The sequence below is a fragment of the Drosophila persimilis genome, unplaced genomic scaffold (genome assembly GCF_003286085.1).
Source record: "Drosophila persimilis strain 14011-0111.01,24,50 unplaced genomic scaffold, DperRS2 tig00000124-arrow-pilon, whole genome shotgun sequence".
In the NCBI taxonomy this organism is placed as follows: domain Eukaryota; kingdom Metazoa; phylum Arthropoda; class Insecta; order Diptera; family Drosophilidae; genus Drosophila; species Drosophila persimilis.
In genome coordinates this window covers 6,109,060-6,134,462 of record NW_020825294.1, presented here as the reverse complement: position 1 = coordinate 6,134,462, position 25,403 = coordinate 6,109,060, and the positions used below count along the sequence as shown (strand labels likewise).

General features: G+C 32.4%; 3 protein-coding genes across 4 annotated transcripts; 2 read left to right on the top strand and 1 right to left on the bottom strand.

The window, feature by feature from the left end:
- The first annotated feature begins 3,440 nt into the window (after positions 1-3,440).
- LOC6603535 (selenide, water dikinase) lies at positions 3,441-4,667 on the top strand. Its single transcript, XM_026987367.1, has one exon. The coding sequence runs from the start codon at positions 3,441-3,443 to the stop codon at positions 4,662-4,664; it is 1,224 nt and encodes a 407-aa protein (XP_026843168.1). The 3' UTR covers positions 4,665-4,667.
- Positions 4,668-6,354: 1,687 nt separating this feature from the next.
- On the top strand, positions 6,355-7,354 carry LOC113565514. Its single transcript, XM_026987774.1, has 4 exons — positions 6,355-6,448; positions 6,542-6,609; positions 6,669-7,013; positions 7,070-7,354. Exons 1-3 carry the CDS (start codon positions 6,368-6,370, stop codon positions 6,820-6,822), a joined length of 303 nt encoding a protein of 100 aa, XP_026843575.1. The 5' UTR covers positions 6,355-6,367; the 3' UTR covers positions 6,823-7,013; positions 7,070-7,354.
- Positions 7,355-18,317: 10,963 nt separating this feature from the next.
- Positions 18,318-24,304, bottom strand: LOC6593366 (probable multidrug resistance-associated protein lethal(2)03659). Of its 2 annotated transcripts, XR_003408676.1 has the most exons (10): positions 24,114-24,304; positions 23,659-23,907; positions 23,454-23,607; positions 21,652-23,387; positions 19,962-21,588; positions 19,774-19,894; positions 19,208-19,271; positions 19,047-19,114; positions 18,643-18,987; positions 18,318-18,586 (listed from the first exon to the last, which is right to left on the bottom strand). XR_003408676.1 is itself a non-coding variant. In XM_002018549.2 (6 exons), the coding sequence occupies exons 1-6, from the start codon at positions 24,179-24,181 to the stop codon at positions 19,859-19,861; spliced, it is 3,870 nt and encodes a 1,289-aa protein (XP_002018585.1). In that variant the 5' UTR covers positions 24,182-24,304; the 3' UTR covers positions 19,658-19,858. The 2 variants fall into 2 exon arrangements, 1 of the variants encoding a protein (XP_002018585.1); XM_002018549.2 differs by lacking the exons at positions 18,318-18,586; positions 18,643-18,987; positions 19,047-19,114; positions 19,208-19,271 and having other exon boundaries at positions 19,658-19,894.
- Positions 24,305-25,403: the final 1,099 nt, after the last annotated feature.

The following is a 25,403-nucleotide window of genomic DNA, read 5'->3' as shown; positions in this document are numbered from 1 at the left end:
TCCAATAAGAATAACAAACCGGTTATAGAGTTCTGTCCGTTTCAATAACAAATTTTGACAAAAATTGATTGGGGAAAATCCGATGAAACAATCCCTCACAGTAGGTGATTTTCAAACATATCCAACGTAGGGTATTCTATGACTAGGTTAATACTTCAGTATTTTCCCTCACTTTTATTTCCTATTCCTTCCGATTTGGTCAGGTAGAAATTAGAAGTGAAATTGCAGTGCACTCTTCCACGCGTTTACTCATTCTCTCTCTCTCTTTCTCTCACACACACACACTCTGCCTCGTTCAGTGTGCGTGGTCTGGAGGAGGGGAGCGATATAAGACCTAAAGAATACATGAAGACTTAAAGATTTAAAATTTGTATTTCAAATTTATATTCCCTACCAATTCCGCTACACTTCCAATGGGGAAGGAGAAGAGAAGGAACAAGAAATAAAACTGCTACAAGTTGCTGAAGCTAAAAAAGGCGTGGAAAGATAAAAGAAAGACAATATGTATGGACTCAAAATAATTGTTCAGAATGAAATATGGCACATTCCTTGGGCATCTCCATAACATTGTAATCAATTATACACATGTTCATCCAAATGTGTGTCCTCAATGGAAAATAATAAATAAAAGCCATTGAAAATTTTCCTAAAAGCAAAAAATTCAATGCAAGATATTTTTTCAGTTTTTATTTAACGAAATGGAAATTTTATTCAATTCATTTGTTGTGCAATTACATTTTTAGCGCTTGTCTGCTGTATTTTAAATACCCCTTTGGGGCCACTCCGGAAGTGCGGGAAATATTAAGAAATTTTCAAAAAATCAAAATAAATCACATCAAATCATAGAATACTTTGGTTTGACCAATGGAAGCTCATAGCTCAAAGGGTGAGTGGGATCCTGTAAGTTATTTAAATTGTGCGGTATAAATTTACGTTTATATGATATAAATGAAAAGAAAATTAAGTTGAATAATTATGGATGTACATTCATAGAGTCGACGGTGCTTTCCATCGATGTCTTGATCCAGCGTCTTGTTCCAAGCGGCGACTCTGACTTTGTAGTAGAATAAAACAAAAGAATATTATTAATTTAAGAACGTAATTTAACTGATTTCGTGTATTCGTACCCTTTACATCATTTAGCTGCATTTAAGGTATTTTGATTTTTGCATTACTCTTTTATTTTTTAAGAATTTATCTTGCAATGGCAATCAGGCGATTGCGATCGGCGAACCCACTTTTAAGGAGAATTCCATTTCGCGTGGTCTGAACTGATGAATGATGGCTTTATTGGGTGATATCTCCATCTCGGGGCACTTGACGAGAAGCTGAAAGTCAAAAGTACTCAGGTGGCAGTCCTTGCCCCAAACAACCATCAGATTGTTGCAGTGGGAGAAACCTATCGATTCAATCATTGCGTTGTGCTGGGTCATGCAGTGTACCATTCGCTCGTTGGTTGTGTCCCAAACAATGATCACGTCATCTCGGCCACCAGAGAGCAGGAAGCGCCCGCAAACGGAGTACGCCAGGGCTTTGATGGGGGCCCTGTGGCCGCGGAAGAGGCGCATTTGAGCGCGGGTGTCGTCCCAGATTCTGACGGTGGCGTCTGCCGATCCAGTGGCCAGGTACTCTCCATTCGGATGGAAGAGTCAAATCTCCAATCGTCCCAGGTGACCCAAGAATTCAAAAAGGGGCTCTGTCGAGTCCACTCCCCACACGCGCGCCACATTGTCGTTTGAGGCGGTGGCAAAGTGGCAGCCCCTCGGGGCGAACGCCAAACAGATGGCCCCGTGGTGCACATAGACAGTCTTGCAAAGCGCATGGTGCGGTCAGCCGAGAAGGTGAGCAGGTAGCTGTCTCCAGGAGAAAAGGCGCAGGCCCGGACCGGCTTCTGGTGGGCGGAAATCAACGTCTTCCTTCGCAGGCTGTTCACGTCTTGCCAGTCCTTGCTCACGGCCACGACGTGGACCCTGCCGGAGCTAGTGCCAAATGCAACGGTGTAATGGTCCGCTGAAAACGTCGCGCAAGTAACGTAGTCGTTGGGTGAGGGCAAGGCCTTGTTCATGATGAGGCTGGGCAGCTTTTTCCGGTCGAACGGACAGTCCGGAATAACGTCCCTGGAAGCCCAGGCAAATGGCGCGGGCAAAGGACGATCTCGGAGGGTTTGCTCCTGGCGCCATCATCGTAAGTTAGGATTTCGAAGAGGTCCAAATACCGCTTCAGGTGCCCATTCGGCGAATGCTGCCATTCGAGTACCTTGAATTGGTTGAAGGTGCTCTTGAACATGCAGAACTTCACTTTGTCCGCACCACTTAGCAGTTCCAGGGCTCTTTGTGGCACGTCGAGTGGCTTGCGGATCAGCTTGAGCTTCTCGATGCGCCTCTTGTACGAGTCGTCCAGCTCGTGTTTGTTCCCACCCACGAAGGATATAGCCCTCTGCAACTTTCCGCTCCACACCATTTGCAGGTAAGCAATGGCCAGAGTGGGATAGAGCATGACGTATACTTCATACTTACGAAAGTCAACCATTTCCTCGGTGATCTTCCCGATCGTCTTGAACGTCTGCTCATAGTCCGCGAGTACATTATCTGGTACGGTGGTGCAGAATATCCTTTGCTGGATCGGTCCGAGTCCAGCGCCCTCATAAAAATCGACGAAATCTTCGTAGATCTTCTGCTTACGCACGCCGTCATCTTTCTGCACCTCTGATATCCCACGGTCTAGAACACCCGACACGTGCTCTTTTTCCTGTGTCCGCTTCTGTGTCGGCTTCTGCGTGGTAATTTATTAGCAGCGAGACATTTTTTGCGTGTCCCCATCGGTTTTATCTACTCACATTCTTTTGCCCGGGTTCCTTGCATTTTTTTTTGTTCGACTTCTTATTGTGGGGGTTACCCATTCTGATATAGGAATTTATATTATATATAGGAAATATATTTTTATATTTTCAATATAATTTGCCACGAGTCGTTCTAGAAATGGGAAAACAGGGTTTCCATAGTTGCAATCGACTTCGATATACACAAAAACAGCTGAGTTGCCAGCTTACATTACGAATGAGCGATGAGGTTATCAAAAGGATTGCGCAAACGCAACCGTGTCCAATGCGACGTGTCCAATAGCCATAGATTCGAATGTGAAGACAGAGCACTGCAATTAGAAAATTGCAAACGCCAGCGTAATTTAAATTCCGTCGAAAGCCGGAGTATGTATGTATACTTAATTCAATTGAATAATTTCCAATTTGAGTTGTAAAATTACTCGCGAAACCATCGATACGACACGTTGTGGAAACGTATCGAACATCGATAAGATTAGCAAAATCATAGCTTCATTGGACGTGTGCTTCATTGCTTTGGCGTTTCCATTTCCGTCAAAAATTTGCACAACAGGAATTTTTTCGAGTTTTCCGTACAAGTTTCAATTGAAAAATAAGTAAAATGAGTGACAATTCATCTGCATCCGATTCGGAGCTGGAACGCATTTTTCACGACGTACCGATTCTCCCCTTTGACCCCAACGTCCACGACCTGGATGCCGATTTTCGTTTAACACGTTTTGGCGACCTGACCGAGCGTAGCAAAAAGACGCCCAAGGAACTGCTCACCAAACTGATGATGAACATCGCACCTCGCGAGGAGGTGGAAGCTGGAGGTGAGGAAGTGGAGCCGGTGCCGGCCTCGCAACAGCAGCAGCAACCGCTGGTGTCCGGATTCGACATCAGTAACCATGGCTCTGACGTTACACTAAAAAATCCTTTGCTGAACGACTTACATTTGGTGAAGACCACCGACTTTGTCTACCCGCTCATTGACGATCCCTACTTAATGGGCAAGATAGCGTGCGCCAATGTGCTCGGCGATCTGTACGCCAAGGGCGTTGTGGCCTGCGACAATATGCTGATGCTGCTGGCCGTGAGCACTCTCATGTCGGAGAAGGAGCGCGATACCATAGTCCCCATGATGATGCGAGGCTTTAAGGACTGCGCAGTAAAGGCCGGCGCCCATGTTACTGGCGGCCAGAGCGTGGTCAATCGCTGGTGCATCATTGGCGGCGTGGCCACGTCCGTCTGCGAGAATATCGAGATCATTGGGCCGGGCAACGCTGTTCCGGGCGATGTCCTGCTGCTGACCAAGCCCCTGGGCACACACGTGGCTCTGAACGTTCACAAGTGGATGGTTAGTGAGGACAGGAAGTGGAAGCACCTGAAGAACTCCTACGCCAAGGAGGATATCGCCAGGGCCCATGACATAGCTGTGAGATCCATGTGTCGCCTCAATCGCACCGCCGCTCAACTGATGCACAAGTATGGCGCCCATGGGGCCACCGTCATAGCTGAATACGGTCTCGTGGGTGATGCCGAGGCCCTGGCTGCTCGCCAACAGATGGAGGTTTCCTTTTCCATCTACAACATGCCAGTGATCGAAAAGATGGCATCAGTAGCTTCAAGCTGCCGCGATGTCTTCCAACTAATGCGTGGACGGGCCCCCGAGCATTCCGGCGGTCTTCTGATCTGCTTGCCCCGTGAGGAGGCCACCGCATTCTGCAAGGAAGTCATTGAACTGGAGGGTCCCAGTGCTCGTGCCTATATCATTGGCATTGTGGAGAAGGGGGACCGGACTGTCAATTTAATCAAGCCACGCGTCATCGATGCTAAAATATAATTCTTTTTGGCCATAACTTTCAGTAAATGCAAAAACCAAAGTTTTAGCTGGAATTATTGTTTGCTGAACAGGGGCTTGCTTGCCAAGTTGGAATATTTATAGTACCAAATATTTTATACGTTGTCGCAAGAATAAGGCAATGTAATGGCAAATGGCAATGGGCAAAGGCAATAGGCAAATCCAGTATTATAAGCGGTACTCAAAGAGTATAAGATAATAGGATCAATAGCCAAGTCTCTCTGTCCGTATGTCCGTCCGTTCCGATGAGATCTCAATTTTTGTATACAGACTCCTATATCCTCCTGCACACAGTTACAAGTTTACAAAGGATGCAAATCTGTGCCGTCTGCAATTTTGAAGATACCAGAAACTCAAACACGCAGAATTATATAGAGACTAATACTTCCCTTCTCCTGTCTATCAAAGATACAATAGAAACAGACAAAATATTTCAGAAAACTGATAAAATAGGTCATTAGGTGGAAAAGGGTTAAACGGAGGGCAAGAATAAACATCAGCGGTCATGATTCTATCTCTCTTTCTAGACAGAGAACGAAGAATAACGCTGCAGTCATCCGCTGCACTACCAACTCTAGCGCTTACGTATTATCACGTTTAAAATATATTGAATGCTATCTGTGAACACACCTGGACGCAATCTAATTCTTATGAAAATTACCCAATTACCTCTTTGTATGTACCGAAAATTGCCATATGGTAAAACTTCATTTGGCGTAATTAGATGAAAATAATAATATATAATATAATAATATCTCTGGAATTCGCACTTTTTTCAATATCGTATGAAACTTTTAGAAGCGGCCTTATAGTAAATTCCATAGAAATCAACGGTTTTGGAGAATAAAGAATTATTTATGACTTTTGACAATTTTATTAAGACCCTTTTTTTAAACATTAAATTTTGTTTGGCAAGTTTTTACTGATACAGTCTCATCCCCGTTTTCCGCGCATTCCAGCTCCAGTTCCAAATCGGATTATTGGAGCGATCATCCGCCGAGCTGTGTCGATTTGGACAGCGACGTCAGATATGAGATATGATATGATTAAGACGAAATTGCAGGCTTTAACTGAAGCGCGTATTCCTTCTCATAGCTGGCACTGATCGCTTCTTTCAGAACACCGATTAAAGTGAGGTTTTTCACCGACGACTCAATAACGGCTTCTAGGTCATGGACAGGATTAACATTCCGCATGGAGAACATCACCTCCAGTTTTATGGTCGAAAGAGGAACGTAGTCCAACAAATTTTGTTCCGAAAAGTAATAAATGGCCTGGAGAACGTGGCGGTTGACAACTTTTGGCACTTGAAAGTTATCCATTATGTATTAAATTCCAAATCTGACGAGTATAGAAGTGTAAAATTTAATCGTAAATTTATTTAAAATGTCCCAGCATGTACATACTTACTGACATATATATGTATGGCATATGGATCACTGGATCATTCTTACAATTCTTATAGATTACAATAATAGAGCTAACACCAGTGGTTATATGTTTCTCCACTCCGCTAGAGGGGGTGCACTGCAAAAGGAAGAGAGAGGAGAGCAGAGAATACCTCTGGTGATTTTCTGTGCCTTCAGGCATTTGGTTGTTGCCGGATGGAAACTGCAACCACGATCGCGTGCATCGCGCCAGCAGCATCCAAATTATTTATTTACCTGCACTTTTTACGACGTACGATGAATGTGCTTCGCAGGTGCACCCATTACTGCGATCGTCTTTCCTTCAGCACAATGCTTTACCTCATCGACTCTGACAGGGTAAGTTTTCCTTGTTTCCCCAATCCCATTTTCATATTTTCCATTGACTATTTTTGCTTGGTTCATTTTCTTTTATTTTTTTATTCCCTCCAGCTCTATTGGCCGAGACCCTCTCTGGCCACAAACTGCTATGCCGCGATCTCCACCTCTTATTCCGCCAGGTAAAGTTATCAAGTTTTTATTTATTATTTACATCATTACAATTTTTCCGTCATTTTAGCAGGTGGCCCGTTTCGGGTGCCAAAAGTACCACTTGCGTGACGGGTGACCGCCCGCATTCTTTTATAAGGGACTTCACCTCTGGGTCCGGCCACTCATGGCCTTTATCTCCGTCTCTCCAGTCCGCTCGCCGTCGGTACCTCTTCAGTAGCTGATTCCGCCGTAGCTCCTAGTCTTCTCGGGAGTTCAAAGGTATTGCTCTTAGCTGGACTGGGGCAGGCATCATGCCGCTGCACGGTCGCTGAGACGACAATGTGATGTCTCGTCCGTTGCAGCAGGGACCAGTGATTGACGGCGGAAATATTGGTTCAGCCGAATCAAACACTAGGATTCAGCTTCAATGCGCGTAAGTGAATCATTATATAAGTGTGGATAACTTTTAAAATATATCTTCCTTCACAGAGTACCTATGTACCCTACGCTTTGCCACAAGACGAGTCGTATCCGATGTCCCAACGTCAGACGGAGCCCTTGCAAGAGCCCGATCCTATTAACCGCTATTATCTTCCGACCTGGCCATCGACAACTATCTGAAGGACTTTGGCTATGGCAAACAAGGGAGTGGATACGGGGACTACTAGACTCTGGATAGATCTCGTTGTTATTAGGTTTAAGGATATATAAGATAGTACAGATACATTTTGGTAGTAGATATAAATGTAATCAACTTGTTTCTTTATATTTATACTTGGCTAAGTTATGATGGATAAAACTATTGAAAACTACCATCCTTGCTGTATCCTGTATGGGGGAAACTATCCCGATTGCAAATAGGCGTGGCACGCCCAGATCGGGCCATGACTGAATAACTATTATTATAATTGTTATTCTTGATTTTTTATAGAATAACTATTATTATTGATTTTTATTGAATAATTGTTATTATAATTGTTATTCTTGATTTTTATCGAATAACTATTATTATAATTGTTATTCTTGATTTTTATAGAATAACTATTATTATAATTGTTATTCTTGATTTTTATTGAATAATTGTTATTATAATTGTTATTCTTGATTTTTATCGAATAACTATTATTATAATTGTTATTCTTGATTTTTATCGAATAACTATTATTATAATTGTTATTCTTGATTTTTATTGAATAATTGTTATTATAATTGTTATTCTTGATTTTTATAGAATAACTATTATTATAATTGTTATTCTTGATTTTTATTGAATAATTGTTATTATAATTGTTATTCTTGAATTTTATAGAATAACTATTATTATAATTGTTATTATTGATTTTTATTGAATAATTGTTATTATAATTGTTATTCTTGATTTTTATTGAATAATTGTTATTATAATTGTTATTTTTGATTTTTATAGAATAACTATTATTATAATTGTTATTCTTGATTTTTATTGAATAATTGTTATTATAATTGTTATTCTTGATTTTTATTGAATAACTATTATAATAACATAATAAATTATAATAGTTATTCTATAAAAATGAATAATAACAATTATAATAATAGTTATTCAATAAAAATCAAGAATAACAATTATAATAATAGTTATTCGATAAAAATCAAGAATAACAATTATAATAATAGTTATTCGATAAAAATCAAGAATAACAATTATAATAACAATTATTCAATAAAAATCAAGAATAACAATTATAATAATAGTTATTCTATAAAAATCAAGAATAACAATTATAATAATAGTTATTCGATAAAAATCAAGAATAACAATTATAATAACAATTATTCAATAAAAATCAAGAATAACAATTATAATAATAGTTATTCGATAAAAATCAAGAATAACAATTATAATAATAGTTATTCGATAAAAATCAAGAATAACAATTATAATAACAATTATTCAATAAAAATCAAGAATAACAATTATAATAATAGTTATTCGATAAAAATCAAGAATAACAATTATAATAACAATTATTCAATAAAAATCAAGAATAACAATTATAATAATAGTTATTCGATAAAAATCAAGAATAACAATTATAATAATAGTTATTCAATAAAAATCAAGAATAACAATTATAATAACAATTATTCAATAAAAATCAAGAATAACAATTATAATAATAGTTATTCGATAAAAATCAAGAATAACAATTATAATAATAGTTATTCGATAAAAATCAAGAATAACAATTATAATAACAATTATTCAATAAAAATCAAGAATAACAATTATAATAATAGTTATTCTATAAAAATAAAGAATAACAATTATAATAATAGTTATTCGATAAAAATCAAGAATAACAATTATAATAACAATTATTCAATAAAAATCAAGAATAACAATTATAATAATAGTTATTCGATAAAAATCAAGAATAACAATTATAATAATAGTTATTCGATAAAAATCAAGAATAACAATTATAATAATAGTTATTCGATAAAAATCAAGAATAACAATTATAATAATAGTTATTCAATAAAAATCAAGAATAACAATTATAATAACAATTATTCAATAAAAATCAAGAATAACAATTATAATAATAGTTATTCGATAAAAATCAAGAATAACAATTATAATAACAATTATTCAATAAAAATCAAGAATAACAATTATAACAATAGTTATTCTATAAAAATCAAGAATAACAATTATAATAATAGTTATTCAATAAAAATCAAGAATAACAGTTATAATAACAATTATTCAATAAAAATCAAGAATAACAATTATAATAATAGTTATTCAATAAAAATCAAGAATAACAATTATAATAATAGTTATTCTATAAAAATCAAGAATAACAATTATAATAATAGTTATTCAATAAAAATCAAGAATAACAATTATAATAACAATTATTCAATAAAAATCAAGAATAACAATTATAATAATAGTTATTTTATAAAAATCAAGAATAACGGTTATAATAATAGTTATTCAATAAAAATCAAGAATAACAATTATAATAATAGTTATTCGATGGAAATCAAGAATAACAATTATAATAACAATTATTCAATAAAAATCAAGAATAACAATTATAATAACAATTATTCAATAAAAATCAATAATAACAATTATAATAATAGTTATTCTATAAAAATCAAGAATAACAATTATAATAATAGTTATTCAATAAAAATCAAGAATAACAATTATAATAACAATTATTCAATAAAAATCAAGAATAACAACTATAATAATAGTTATTCTATAACAATCAAGAATAACAATTATAATAATAGTTATTCTATAAAAATCAAGAATAACAATTATTCAATAAAAATCAAGAATAACAATTATAATAATAGTTATTCTATAAAAATCAAGAATAACAATTATATTAACAATTATTCAATAAAAATCAAGAATAACAATTATAATAATAGTTATTCAATAAAAATCAAGAATAACAATTATAATAATAGTTATTCGATAAAAATCAAGAATAACAATTATAATAACAATTATTCAATAAAAATCAAGAATAACAATTATAATAATAGTTATTCTATAAAAATCAAGAATAACAATTATAATAACAATTATTCAATAAAAATCAAGAATAACAATTATAATAACAATTATTCAATAAAAATCAATAATAACAATTATAATAATAGTTATTCTATAAAAATCAAGAATAACAATTATAATAACAATTATTCAATAAAAATCAAGAATAACAATTATAATAACAATTATTCAATAAAAATCAAGAATAACAATTATAATAATAGTTATTCAATAAAAATCAAGAATAACAATTACAATAATAGTTATTCAATAAAAATCAAGAATAACAATTATAATAATAGTTATTCTATAAAAATCAAGAATAACAATTATAATAATAGTTATTCGATAAAAATCAAGAATAACAATTATAATAATAGTTATTCTATAAAAATCAAGAATAACAATTATTCAATAAAAATCAAGAATAACAATTATAATAACAATTATTCAATAAAAATCAAGAATAACAATTATAATAACAATTATTCAATAAAAATCAAGAATAACAATTATAATAATAGTTATTCGATAAAAATCAAGAATAACAATTATAATAATAGTTATTCAATAAAAATCAATAATAACAATTATAATAATAGTTATTCTATAAAAATCAAGAATAACAATTATAATAACAATTATTCAATAAAAATCAAGAATAACAATTATAATTACAATTATTCAATAAAAATCAAGAATAACAATTATAATAATAGTTATTCAATAAAAATCAAGAATAACAATTATAATAATAGTTATTCAATAAAAATCAAGAATAACAATTATAATAATAGTTATTCTATAAAAATCAAGAATAACAATTATAATAACAATTATTCAATAAAAATCAAGAATAACAATTATAATAATAGTTATTCTATAAAAATCAAGAATAACAATTATAATAATAGTTATTCAATAAAAATCAAGAATAACAATTATAATAATAGTTATTCGATAAAAATCAAGAATAACAATTATAATAATAGTTATTCTATAAAAATCAAGAATAACAATTATAATAATAGTTATTCTATAAAAATCAAGAATAACAATTATAATAACATTATTCAATAAAAATCAAGAATAACAATTATAATAATAGTTATTCGATAAAAATCAAGAATAACAATTATAATAATAGTTATTCGATAAAAATCAAGAATAACAATTATAATAACAATTATTCATAAAAATCAAGAATAACAATTATAATAATAGTTATTCTATAAAAATCAAGAATAACAATTATAATAATAGTTATTCGATAAAAATCAAGAATAACAATTATAATAATAGTTATTCGATAAAAATCAAGAATAACAATTATAATAACAATTATTCAATAAAATCAAGAATAACAATTATAATAATAGTTATTCTATAAAAATCAAGAATAACAATTATAATAATAGTTATTCGATAAAAATCAAGAATAACAATTATAATAATAGTTATTCGATAAAAATCAAGAATAACAATTATAATAACAATTATTCAATAAAAATCAAGAATAACAATTATAATAATAGTTATTCGATAAAATCAAGAATAACAATTATAATAATAGTTATTCGATAAAATCAAGAATAACAATTATAATAACAATTATTCAATAATAATCAAGAATAATAATTATAATAATAGTTATTCGATAAAAATCAAGAATAACAATTATAATAACAATTATTCAATAAAAATCAAGAATAACAATTATAATAATAGTTATTCTATAAAAATCAAGAATAACAATTATAATAATAGTTATTCAATAAAAATCAAGAATAACAATTATAATAATAGTTATTCAATAAAATCAAGAATAACAATTATAATAATAGTTATTCTATAAAAATCAAGAATAACAATTATAATAATAGTTATTCGATAAAAATCAAGAATAACAATTATAATAACAATTATTCAATAAAAATCAAGAATAACAATTTTAATAACAATTATTCAATAAAAATCAAGAATAACAATTATAATAATAGTTATTCGATAAAAATCAAGAATAACAATTATAATAATAGTTATTCTATAAAAATCAAGAATAACAATTATTCAATAAAATCAAGAATAACAATTATAATAACAATTATTCAATAAAAATCAAGAATAACAATTATAATAACAATTATTCAATAAAAATCAAGAATAACAATTATAATAATAGTTATTCGATAAAAATCAAGAATAACAATTATAATAATAGTTATTCTATAAAAATCAAGAATAACAATTATATTAACAATTATTCAATAAAAATCAAGAATAACAATTATAATAATAGTTATTCAATAAAAATCAATAATAACAATTATAATAATAGTTATTCTATAAAAATCAAGAATAACAATTATAATAACAATTATTCAATAAAAATCAAGAATAACAATTATAATTACAATTATTCAATAAAAATCAAGAATAACAATTATAATAATAGTTATTCAATAAAAATCAAGAATAACAATTATAATAATAGTTATTCAATAAAAATCATGAATAACAATTATAATAATAGTTATTCTATAAAAATCAAGAATAACAATTATAATAATAGTTATTCAATAAAAATCAAGAATAACAATTATAATAATAGTTATTCGATAAAAATCAAGAATAACAATTATAATAACAATTATTCAATAAAAATCAAGAATAACAATTATAATAATAGTTATTCGATAAAAATCAAGAATAACAATTATAATAATAGTTATTCTATAAAAATCAAGAATAACAATTATTCAATAAAAATCAAGAATAACAATTATAATAATAGTTATTCTATAAAAATCAAGAATAACAATTATAATAACAATTATTCAATAAAAATCAAGAATAACAATTATAATAATAGTTATTCGATAAAAATCAAGAATAACAATTATAATAATAGTTATTCGATAAAAATCAAGAATAACAATTATAATAACAATTATTCAATAAAAATCAAGAATAACAATTATAATAATAGTTATTCAATAAAAATCAAGAATAACAATTATAATAATAGTTATTCAATAAAAATCAAGAATAACAATTATAATAACAATTATTCTATAAAAATCAAGAATAACAATTATAATAACAATTATTCAATAAAAATCAAGAATAACAATTATAATAATAGTTATTCGATAAAAATCAAGAATAACAATTATAATAATAGTTATTCGATAAAAATCAAGAATAACAATTATAATAACAATTATTCAATAAAAATCAAGAATAACAATTATAATAATAGTTATTCTATAAAAATCAAGAAAAAAATTATAATAACAATTATTCAATAAAAATCAAGAATAACAATTACAATAATAGTTATTCAATAAAAATCAAGAATAACAATTATAATAATAGTTATTCTATAAAAATCAAGAATAACAATTATAATAATAGTTATTCGATAAAAATCAAGAATAACAATTATAATAATAGTTATTCAATAAAAATCAAGAATAACAATTATAATAACAATTATTCAATAAAAATCAAGAATAACAATTATAATAATAGTTATTCTATAAAAATCAAGAATAACAATTATAATAACAATTATTCAATAAAAATCAAGAATAACAATTATAATAACAATTATTCAATAAAAATCAATAATAACAATTATAATAATAGTTATTCTATAAAAATCAAGAATAACAATTATAATAACAATTATTCAATAAAAATCAAGAATAACAATTATAATAACAATTATTCAATAAAAATCAAGAATAACAAATATAATAATAGTTATTCAATAAAAATCAAGAATAACAATTACAATAATAGTTATTCAATAAAAATCAAGAATAACAAATGTAATAATAGTTATTCTATAAAAATCAAGAATAACAATTATAATAATAGTTATTCGATAAAAATCAAGAATAACAATTATAATAATAGTTATTCTATAAAAATCAAGAATAACAATTATTCAATAAAAATCAAGAATAACAATTATAATAACAATTATTCAATAAAAATCAAGAATAACAATTATAATAACAATTATTCAATAAAAATCAAGAATAACAATTATAATAATAGTTATTCGATAAAAATCAAGAATAACAATTATAATAATAGTTATTCAATAAAAATCAATAATAACAATTATAATAATAGTTATTCTATAAAAATCAAGAATAACAATTATAATAACAATTATTCAATAAAAATCAAGAATAACAATTATAATTACAATTATTCAATAAAAATCAAGAATAACAATTATAATAATAGTTATTCAATAAAAATCAAGAATAACAATTATAATAATAGTTATTCAATAAAAATCAAGAATAACAATTATAATAATAGTTATTCTATAAAAATCAAGAATAACAATTATAATAACAATTATTCAATAAAAATCAAGAATAACAATTATAATAATAGTTATTCTATAAAAATCAAGAATAACAATTATAATAATAGTTATTCAATAAAAATCAAGAATAACAATTATAATAATAGTTATTCGATAAAAATCAAGAATAACAATTATAATAATAGTTATTCTATAAAAATCAAGAATAACAATTATAATAATAGTTATTCTATAAAAATCAAGAATAACAATTATAATAACAATTATTCAATAAAAATCAAGAATAACAATTATAATAATAGTTATTCGATAAAAATCAAGAATAACAATTATAATAATAGTTATTCGATAAAAATCAAGAATAACAATTATAATAACAATTATTCAATAAAAATCAAGAATAACAATTATAATAATAGTTATTCTATAAAAATCAAGAATAACAATTATAATAATAGTTATTCGATAAAAATCAAGAATAACAATTATAATAATAGTTATTCGATAAAAATCAAGAATAACAATTATAATAACAATTATTCAATAAAAATCAAGAATAACAATTATAATAATAGTTATTCGATAAAAATCAAGAATAACAATTATAATAATAGTTATTCGATAAAAATCAAGAATAACAATTATAATAACAATTATTCAATAATAATCAAGAATAATAATTATAATAATAGTTATTCGATAAAAATCAAGAATAACAATTATAATAATAGTTATTCGATAAAAATCAAGAATAACAATTATAATAATAGTTATTCGATAAAAATCAAGAATAACAATTATAATAACAATTATTCAATAATAATCAAGAATAATAATTATAATAATAGTTATTCGATAAAAATCAAGAATAACAATTATAATAATAGTTATTCTATAAAAATCAAGAATAACAATTATAATAATAGTTATTCGATAAAAATCAAGAATAACAATTATAATAATAGTTATTCGATAAAAATCAAGAATAACAATTATAATAATAGTTATTCAATAAAAATCAAGAATAACAATTATAATAATAGTTATTCAATAAAAATCAAGAATAACAATTATAATAATAGTTATTCGATAAAAATCAAGAATAACAATTATAATAATAGTTATTCAATAAAAATCAAGAATAACAATTATAATAATAGTTATTCGATAAAAATCAAGAATAACAATTATAATAATAGTTATTCGATAAAAATCAAGAATAACAATTATAATAACAATTATTCAATAATAATCAAGAATAATAATTATAATAAAAGTTATTCGATAAAAATCAAGAATAACAATTAAAATAACAATTATTCAATAAAAATCAAGAATAACAATTATAATAATAGTTATTCTATAAAAATCAAGAATAACAATTATAATAATAGTTATTCAATAAAAATCAAGAATAACAATTATAATAATAGTTATTCAATAAAAATCAAGAATAACAATTATAATAATAGTTATTCTATAAAAATCAAGAATAACAATTATAATAATAGTTATTCGATAAAAATCAAGAATAACAATTATAATAACAATTATTCAATAAAAATCAAGAATAACAATTGTAATAACAATTATTCAATAAAAATCAAGAATAACAATTATAATAATAGTTATTCGATAAAAATCAAGAATAACAATTATAATAACAATTATTCAATAAAAATCAAGAATAACAATTATAATAATAGTTATTCGATAAAAATCAAGAATAACAATTATAATAATAGTTATTCGATAAAAATCAAGAATAACAATTATAATAACAATTATTCAATAATAATCAAGAATAATAATTATAATAATAGTTATTCGATAAAAATCAAGAATAACAATTATAATAATAGTTATTCTATAAAAATCAAGAATAACAATTATAATAATAGTTATTCGATAAAAATCAAGAATAACAATTATAATAATAGTTATTCGATAAAAATCAAGAATAACAATTATAATAACAATTATTCAATAAAAATCAAGAATAACAATTATAATAATAGTTATTCGATAAAAATCAAGAATAACAATTATAATAATAGTTATTCGATAAAAATCAAGAATAACAATTATAATAACAATTATTCAATAATAATCAAGAATAATAATTATAATAATAGTTATTCGATAAAAATCAAGAATAACAATTATAATAACAATTATTCAATAAAAATCAAGAATAACAATTATAATAATAGTTATTCTATAAAAATCAAGAATAACAATTATAATAATAGTTATTCAATAAAAATCAAGAATAACAATTATAATAATAGTTATTCAATAAAAATCAAGAATAACAATTATAATAATAGTTATTCTATAAAAATCAAGAATAACAATTATAATAATAGTTATTCGATAAAAATCAAGAATAACAATTATAATAACAATTATTCAATAAAAATCAAGAATAACAATTGTAATAACAATTATTCAATAAAAATCAAGAATAACAATTATAATAATAGTTATTCGATAAAAATCAAGAATAACAATTATAATAATAGTTATTCTATAAAAATCAAGAATAACAATTATTCAATAAAAATCAAGAATAACAATTATAATAACAATTATTCAATAAAAATCAAGAATAACAATTATAATAACAATTATTCAATAAAAATCAAGAATAACAATTATAATAATAGTTATTCGATAAAAATCAAGAATAACAATTATAATAATAGTTATTCTATAAAAATCAAGAATAACAATTATATTAACAATTATTCAATAAAAATCAAGAATAACAATTATAATAATAGTTATTCAATAAAAATCAATAATAACAATTATAATAATAGTTATTCTATAAAAATCAAGAATAACAATTATAATAACAATTATTCAATAAAAATCAAGAATAACAATTATAATTACAATTATTCAATAAAAATCAAGAATAACAATTATAATAATAGTTATTCAATAAAAATCAAGAATAACAATTATAATAATAGTTATTCAATAAAAATCAAGAATAACAATTATAATAATAGTTATTCTATAAAAATCAAGAATAACAATTATAATAACAATTATTCAATAAAAATCAAGAATAACAATTATAATAATAGTTATTCGATAAAAATCAAGAATAACAATTATAATAATAGTTATTCGATAAAAATCAAGAATAACAATTATAATAACAATTATTCAATAAAAATCAAGAATAACAATTATAATAATAGTTATTCAATAAAAATCAAGAATAACAATTATAATAATAGTTATTCAATAAAAATCAAGAATAACAATTATAATAACAATTATTCTATAAAAATCAAGAATAACAATTATAATAACAATTATTCAATAAAAATCAAGAATAACAATTATAATAATAGTTATTCGATAAAAATCAAGAATAACAATTATAATAATAGTTATTCGATAAAAATCAAGAATAACAATTATAATAACAATTATTCAATAAAAATCAAGAATAACAATTATAATAATAGTTATTCTATAAAAATCAAGAATAACAATTATAATAACAATTATTCAATAAAAATCAAGAATAACAATTATAATAATAGTTATTCAATAAAAATCAAGAATAGCAATTATAATAATAGTTATTCAATAAAAATCAAGAATAACAATTATAATAATAGTTATTCTATAAAAATCAAGAATAACAATTATAATAATAGTTATTCAGTCATGGCCCGATCTGGGCGTGCCACGCCTATTTGCAATCGGGATAGTTTCCCCCATACAGGATACAGCAAGGATGGTAGTTTTCAATAGTTTTATCCATCATAACTTAGCCAAGTATAAATATAAAGAAACAAGTTGATTACATTTATATCTACTACCAAAATGTATCTGTACTATCTTATATATCCTTAAACCTAATAACAACGAGATCTATCCAGAGTCTAGTAGTCCGCGTATCCACTCCCTTGTTTGCCATAGCCAAAGTCCTTCAGATAGTTGTCGATGGCCAGGTCGGAAGATAATAGCGGTTAATAGGATCGGGCTCTTGCAAGGGCTCCGTCTGACGTTGGGACATCGGATACGACTCGTCTTGTGGCAAAGCGTAGGGTACATAGGTACTCTGTGAAGGAAGATATATTTTAAAAGTTATCCACACTTATATAATGATTCACTTACGCGCATTGAAGCTGAATCCTAGTGTTTGATTCGGCTGAACCAATATTTCCGCCGTCAATCACTGGTCCCTGCTGCAACGGACGAGACATCACATTGTCGTCTCAGCGACCGTGCAGCGGCATGATGCCTGCCCCAGTCCAGCTAAGAGCAATACCTTTGAACTCCCGAGAAGACTAGGAGCTACGGCGGAATCAGCTACTGAAGAGGTACCGACGGCGAGCGGACTGGAGAGACGGAGATAAAGGCCATGAGTGGCCGGACCCAGAGGTGAAGTCCCTTATAAAAGAATGCGGGCGGTCACCCGTCACGCAAGTGGTACTTTTGGCACCCGAAAGGGGCCACCTGCTAAAATGACGGAAAAATTGTTATGATGTAAATAATAAATAAAAACTTGATAACTTTACCTGGCGGTATAAGAGGTGGAGATCGCGGCATAGCAGTTTGTGGCAAGAGAGGGTCTCGGCCAATAGAGCTGGAGGGAATACAAAAATAAAAGAAAATGAACCAAGCACAAATAGTCAATGGAAAATATGAAAATGGGATTGGGGAAACAAAGAAAACTTACCCTGTCAGAGTCGATGAGGTAAAGCATTGTGCTGAAGGAAAGACGATCGCAGTAATGGGTGCACCTGCGAAGCACATACATCGTACGTCGTAAAAAGTGAAGGTAAATAAAAAATTTGGATACTGCTGGCGCGATGCACTCGATCGTGGTTCAAGCATCCATCCGGCAACACCTAAATGGCTTTGGGCGGCCGGTTCATAAAGAAGGCGCGCTCGCCAACTAATTTCAAATGAGAAAAATCACCAGAGCGGCGCAGGAAACGGAAAAGTATATCATGACTGAAATATCCATGGATCCATTCCCCTTTTCGAACCACTAAAAAATCTCTATCTTAAAAGGTGAGATGCCAGCTCGCGTCCTCTAATTAGAGGCGTCAAAAGTTGAACAGCAAAGTTGTACTTTGTAGCCGGTGTTTGAACTTTTGATGGTCGTTTTCACTATACATATGTGTATGATAATTGGGTATTAAATTTAATCTTGGCTTCGGCGTTGAGTTTTAATACTCGTATAATTATTCTAATAGTAAGGATAGAAACAAATTATAGAATAATTGATTATTTAATTACTTCAAGAAAGGTTGAGCAGAAAGGCTCTGGCTGCAGCACTTAATAAACAGCTGTTGAAGAGGAAAAATCATATTGATGGAAGGATTCATTCTATTCTGCTGCGCGATTTGCTCTCGTGGACCTGCAATTATTTTAATAAAAATGTTTGATGACTTGTATATTGAAAGATTCTGGTATTTTCCACTCACTGACTGTGCTATCTTCAGAAGATAGTCGAAACTCGTCCTGCCCGTCTCCATAACCATGCCGTAGAAGATTTTCGTTTTGGATTGTACTAGAAGTTCGTGTGGAGTTCCAAACTCCACCAGATTGCCGGCATCCAATACCATAACCCTATCCGAATCAATGATGGTATTCAGACGATGGGCTATGGTTAAGACAGTGCAGTCTCTGAACTTTCTCCGAATGGTGGACTGGATGAGGGCATCGGTTTGGGGATCCACATTCGCCGTGGCCTCATCCATGACTAGGATGCGGTTTTCCCGTAGAATAGCACGTGCCAGGCAGACCAACTGGCGCTGACCAACACTATAGTTGGCCCCACCCTCGGAGACGAGGCTCTGCAAGCCGGTGGGCAGCTCCGAGACTTCCACCTTCAAATGAACCTCCTCTAGGGCCTGCCAGAGCTTGTCGTCCGTATACTGCTCGAATGGATCCAGATTGTAGCGAAGGGTGCCGGAAAAAAGCACCGGTTCCTGTGGAATAATCGAGATCCTGCTGCGTAAATCGTTGAGACCAATCCCTGCTGTATCCCTCCCATCAATCAGCATGCTGCCATCGGTGTAGGACAGTCGGAACAGTGCATTAATCAGCGTAGATTTCCCCGCACCCGTGCGTCCCACTATGCCGATCTTCTCGCGCGGCTGGATCACAAAACTCAGAGAGTTCAGTACCCGATCAGTTTTGGGATCGGGATTGTATCTCAGACTCAAGTCATCAGCCACAATTTGTCCATCTTTGGGCCAACTATCGGCTGGCTTTTTGTCAGCAGGAGACTCGAACTCTCCCTCCGCCTGTAGGTTTCGGTACTCCACAACCCGCTCCACGGACGTCATGGAGTTCTCCAGCTCTGCCGACTGCCGCATGCCCCACTGAACGGTGCCCGTCATGGACATGGCCTGCGTAATGGCCAATCCAATCTGTCCCGGATTGCCGAGTGGTGGATAGAAGTAGCTCGTAAGCGTCACGGAAATCACATAGGCCACGCAGAAGAGATCCAAATAGTAGCCGAATGCCCGACTGGTGGACAGGAACGTATAGTAGCCAGAACTGTGCAGATCCTGATAGTTGTCGTACTCCCCAATTAACAGTCTCTGGGCACCCAGGGCGCGTATCGTGGGCAGACCACTCAGGGTGGCACTGAAGTGCGAGTACATGGGCGATCTGGCCACCGCTTCCAGTCGCTTCACATTCCGCGAAGTACTCAGGTAGAACCGCCTTAGGAAGTGGGAGGCCACGAACATGACGGACGTGTTCAACAGATACCAGGGATTGGTGATGCACAGCACACAGATTATTCCGGCTATGGTGAGGAAGATCTGTATGCAGTCCAGCATGACGGCGGGCAGCACCTCGTCCACCTGGCCCAGGTCCATAGCGAATCGGTTCAGTATGCGTCCCGACGGATTTGAGTGGAAGAAATATAGCGCCGTGCGGGATACGCCCTGGAACATAGTGTTGTGCAGCTCAGTGGACGAGTGCATGGCCATGCTGAAGAACAGAATCGTTCGGAGCAGCGCAAAAATCACGAGGGCCACATTTATGGCACTGAAGTAGTAAATGTCCACCGCAGAAGATTGATTGTTGTTCTTAACCCTGCGGGTATTATTATGGGATTATTTATAGGGAGTTTACAGTTCAATAGCAGATCTCACTTACCAGTAGGACAGGAAGTAATCGCCACCAGAGGCCAGCAGCTGTGTGCCCAGGCAAAAGAACACGACCAGGACGAACATGATCCAACCAGAGCCAGCGGCAAAGTACTTCCTGTAGATATCCATGCCAATATTGCCACTGGAACGTGACTCCTGCACGGGGGTGACAACAACCTCCTCTTCTCCGGATTCTGCAGAGCTGACACTCGTCCTGCTCTGGCGGCTGCTTTGGCGGGAATATACCTTGCCATCGCCAGCAGCTGCCCCATCCCCGTCTCCATCGTGGTCTACAGTCTCATGGCGAGTGCTTTTGGCCAGCAGCTGGGCAAAGTCCTGACCACTCTTTAGCATCTTCTCATAGCTGCCGATGTCTGTGACCCTGCCCTTGTTCATAATCACTATGAGATCCGCCTGTTCCAGGAACTGCAGCTGATGGGTCACCAGTATGACCAATTGATGCTTGAGAAAGCCCCGCATGCACTCCTCGAAGAGATGACGACCCACGTGCGTGTCCACGGCGCTGAGGGGATCGTCCAACAGGTAGATATCCGCCCTGCGGTACACGGCTCTGGCCAGACTGATCCTCGCCCGCTGGCCGCCGGAGAGCGATGCGCCACGCTCACCCGCCATTGTCCGATCCCCCTGGAGCAGCTCAAAGTCGCGTTCCAAGGCACACTTCTGGACCACACTGCGGTATCGATGCTTGTCCATGGGCAGGCCGAACAGGATATTGTCCCGCAGGGAGGCGTTGAAGAGCCAGGGCTCCTGCGAGGCATAGGACACTCTTCCCTGGAGCTTTAAGCGCCCAGACTCAGGTGGCAGCTCGCCGAGTATCGCCTGGATGAGGCTCGATTTCCCAGAGCCCACGGGCCCAATGACGGCCACCAATTGCGGGCGCTTCAGGCTCATGCTGATCCTGTCCAGGACCGGTTCATTTTGCTCTCGGCACCAGCGTGCTGTCAAATCCTCAATTTCGACCACAACATCGGTCGGCTTCTCTTTGGGATCACCATCGCCATCGCCCTGAAGGACATCCGATTCGTCGCGCATCAGGAATGCCCGTATCCGGCGCAATGTGACCAACATTTCGGCAAACTGGGACATGCCGCTGGGAAAGAACTTGCTGACAGTGCGCCTCAGGATGTTGTAGAACGCCGTAACCACAAAGGCCTTCTCCGCCGTGAGCTCCCCGCCCATCAGGACGTAGCCTAAGAGGCTCACAAAGATGGCAATCCTGCCGAGAGTAATCTCAAAAGAGAGCAGAGTGCCCCGAATGTAGTTGACCTTGCGAATGGAGCTCATCTCGCTGCGCCGCAGGCGCTCGATCGCCTTGCCAAAGGGCCGCTCCCAGGTGTACATCTTGATCACCTGTATGCCGGATATGATCTCGTTCATCATTCGCACCCGTTGGTCCGTTCGCAGAGCGGTCTGCAGACGCAACACGGAGGTCAGCCTGCTCAAGTAGGTCTGCACCGGCAGATAGAGCAGCAGTATGACAATGCCGTAGAGCGAGGCCAGGCCAATCTGCTGATACAGGAAATAGGAGGCAACCAGCAGCTCCAGCGGTCCCAGCCACAGAAAGTGGAAGTGTATCAGGGCCCGATCGAAGCGCCCCAAATCGTTGGATATCAGATTGACCACCTGCCCCGTTGTGGTGTTTCCCATAGCAGTGCTACTTAGGCGCAGCGCCTTGCGATAGATGGCACAGCCCACGGCTACCCTCATCTTCATGGCCAGGTGCTGTTCGGGACGGGACGAGTTTTAATCAATGAAATTGTACAGGTGAGAGCTGTTTTGTGAACTCACCATCATACCCATCATATAAGGATGGAACAGGAGGACACTGACCACGGTAGTAAGTATCAGGCCAGCTCCATAAAGCTGTGCGCTCAGTCCATCGCCGTTTCCATATGCCGTAAACTCTGATATCAAGGCGCCTAGCAACAAAGGTGCAGTGGCCCTGTAAGGAGATTCATTTTACAGAAGAAACTATAGATCGATCTCCACTTACCTGGTGCCCAGTTCCAGGACTCCAAGGATCAGGCCGGAGCCCAGCAGTTGCCAGCCGAATACACGAAGTATCACCTTGATGATGCTCGGCTGCTGGTTGTGCTTCCGACGACATGCTGCCACTTCGGCCTGCCATGTCTGGAAGAATCTGTCGCCCAAACTATCCGCTCGGTGTCCCTTGAGGGCCTGATACAGATCTGTGGGTTGAAGGGTCTTCTTGCGGCCCTTGAAGAGAATGGGCAGTGCAAAGCTGTCGTAAGAGTACGAGCATTAGGAAATGTATTATTTCATGTATATAGGAAATGTTTGGGGCTAAGATTTAATAGCTCTACACGATAAAGGTTGATAAACTAGACGTGACAGACTTATCAGCAAAAACACCCCGAAGATGCTCAGATTATCTCTTAAGTTTACATGATAAGTGCTCGATGATGTGTCGTCTTTTATAAAACATACCAAAACATAAGCGAGGACAATAGTCCTGCCGATTCACGGGGATTTGGTGGGAGTTTATCGGCCTGCATGATCTATATAATTTATTTTTGGTAGTACCATACAATTAAGTATCACACCGGCCCTCTTATTTAAATTCTCGGATTTACGAGTAGTATTACTTGTCTGAACTCCGGATTCAGGTGTTACTTCTAGGATTAGCTCAAAACTTTTCCTTTAATATTCGCAAAAGAAAACTTCAGATAAAAGCGAGAAAAGCGTCTGCAGTGCTTCGCTTTCTAACTTGTTATGGACCATCATTCAAGTGAGCGATAACGTTCACGGAATAATTCTCACCTTAATGACGTCGTTTATCTAAGAGATAATCTTCTTTACTTAAGCTGGCAGCAAAATACAATATATAACTATCTCTGTATGTTTTCATCAGATGGTATCATCAGCATTTAATATGCTTTTTCATTCCCATTCATTTAGTGGTTGAGTTTTTTTTACTATTATTTTCATTGTTTGCGGGTCGGGAAGATTGTTGAAGGCAGCCTTTTTAATGAACAAATAGTGTTATCCACTTAATACACTTCTATTAGATTGGTTAATTTTTTAAAGTATTAAAGTAATATTACTAAATTACAAAAAAAATGTTTTTACATTTTTGCTACATTACATTTATACTACTACTACATTTGTACAAGTATTCTACAACTGTCCAGGTGCCGCCATCTGTTCTTATTTACATGAACTACTCATCTTCTACTTGCTTTTTACATGAACTATTAGCAGGGCCGTCTGTTGGCATTTACGTAGCTGCCGGATTTCTACATGAAATTTTACAAATTTTGCGCTAGCCAACACTGATATTCGCAGAAAAGTTTCGCGCTCAATTTTGAAATTCAAAACGTTGATTTTGTCTATTTGTCGAGCAACAACATATGGAATAACAAATGGATTGCATTTTAGTACCCATTTACATTTGCACACGCGTATGATCTGCAACAATGGCATCGTTTGCTCAGGCATAAGCAAATACAAATTAACTAACAAATTTAACCACAAATGCACGTGCACAAACATACAAGACCCTGACAATTTCAGTTTGATGCAGCTGGTCACGACCCATTAATATACCCTATATTCATTTTAGAGTACGACGGGTATATGCCCTAGAATAACCATGACTCCTTTGTGTTTCTAGCGTAAATTCTCCAGCTCTCAGCGCTTGTTACACATATAAGTGGTGTTTTTAGTTTGTACAACTAATTGCAGAAATTGATGTACTCTCAGAACCAGTTATCAGTC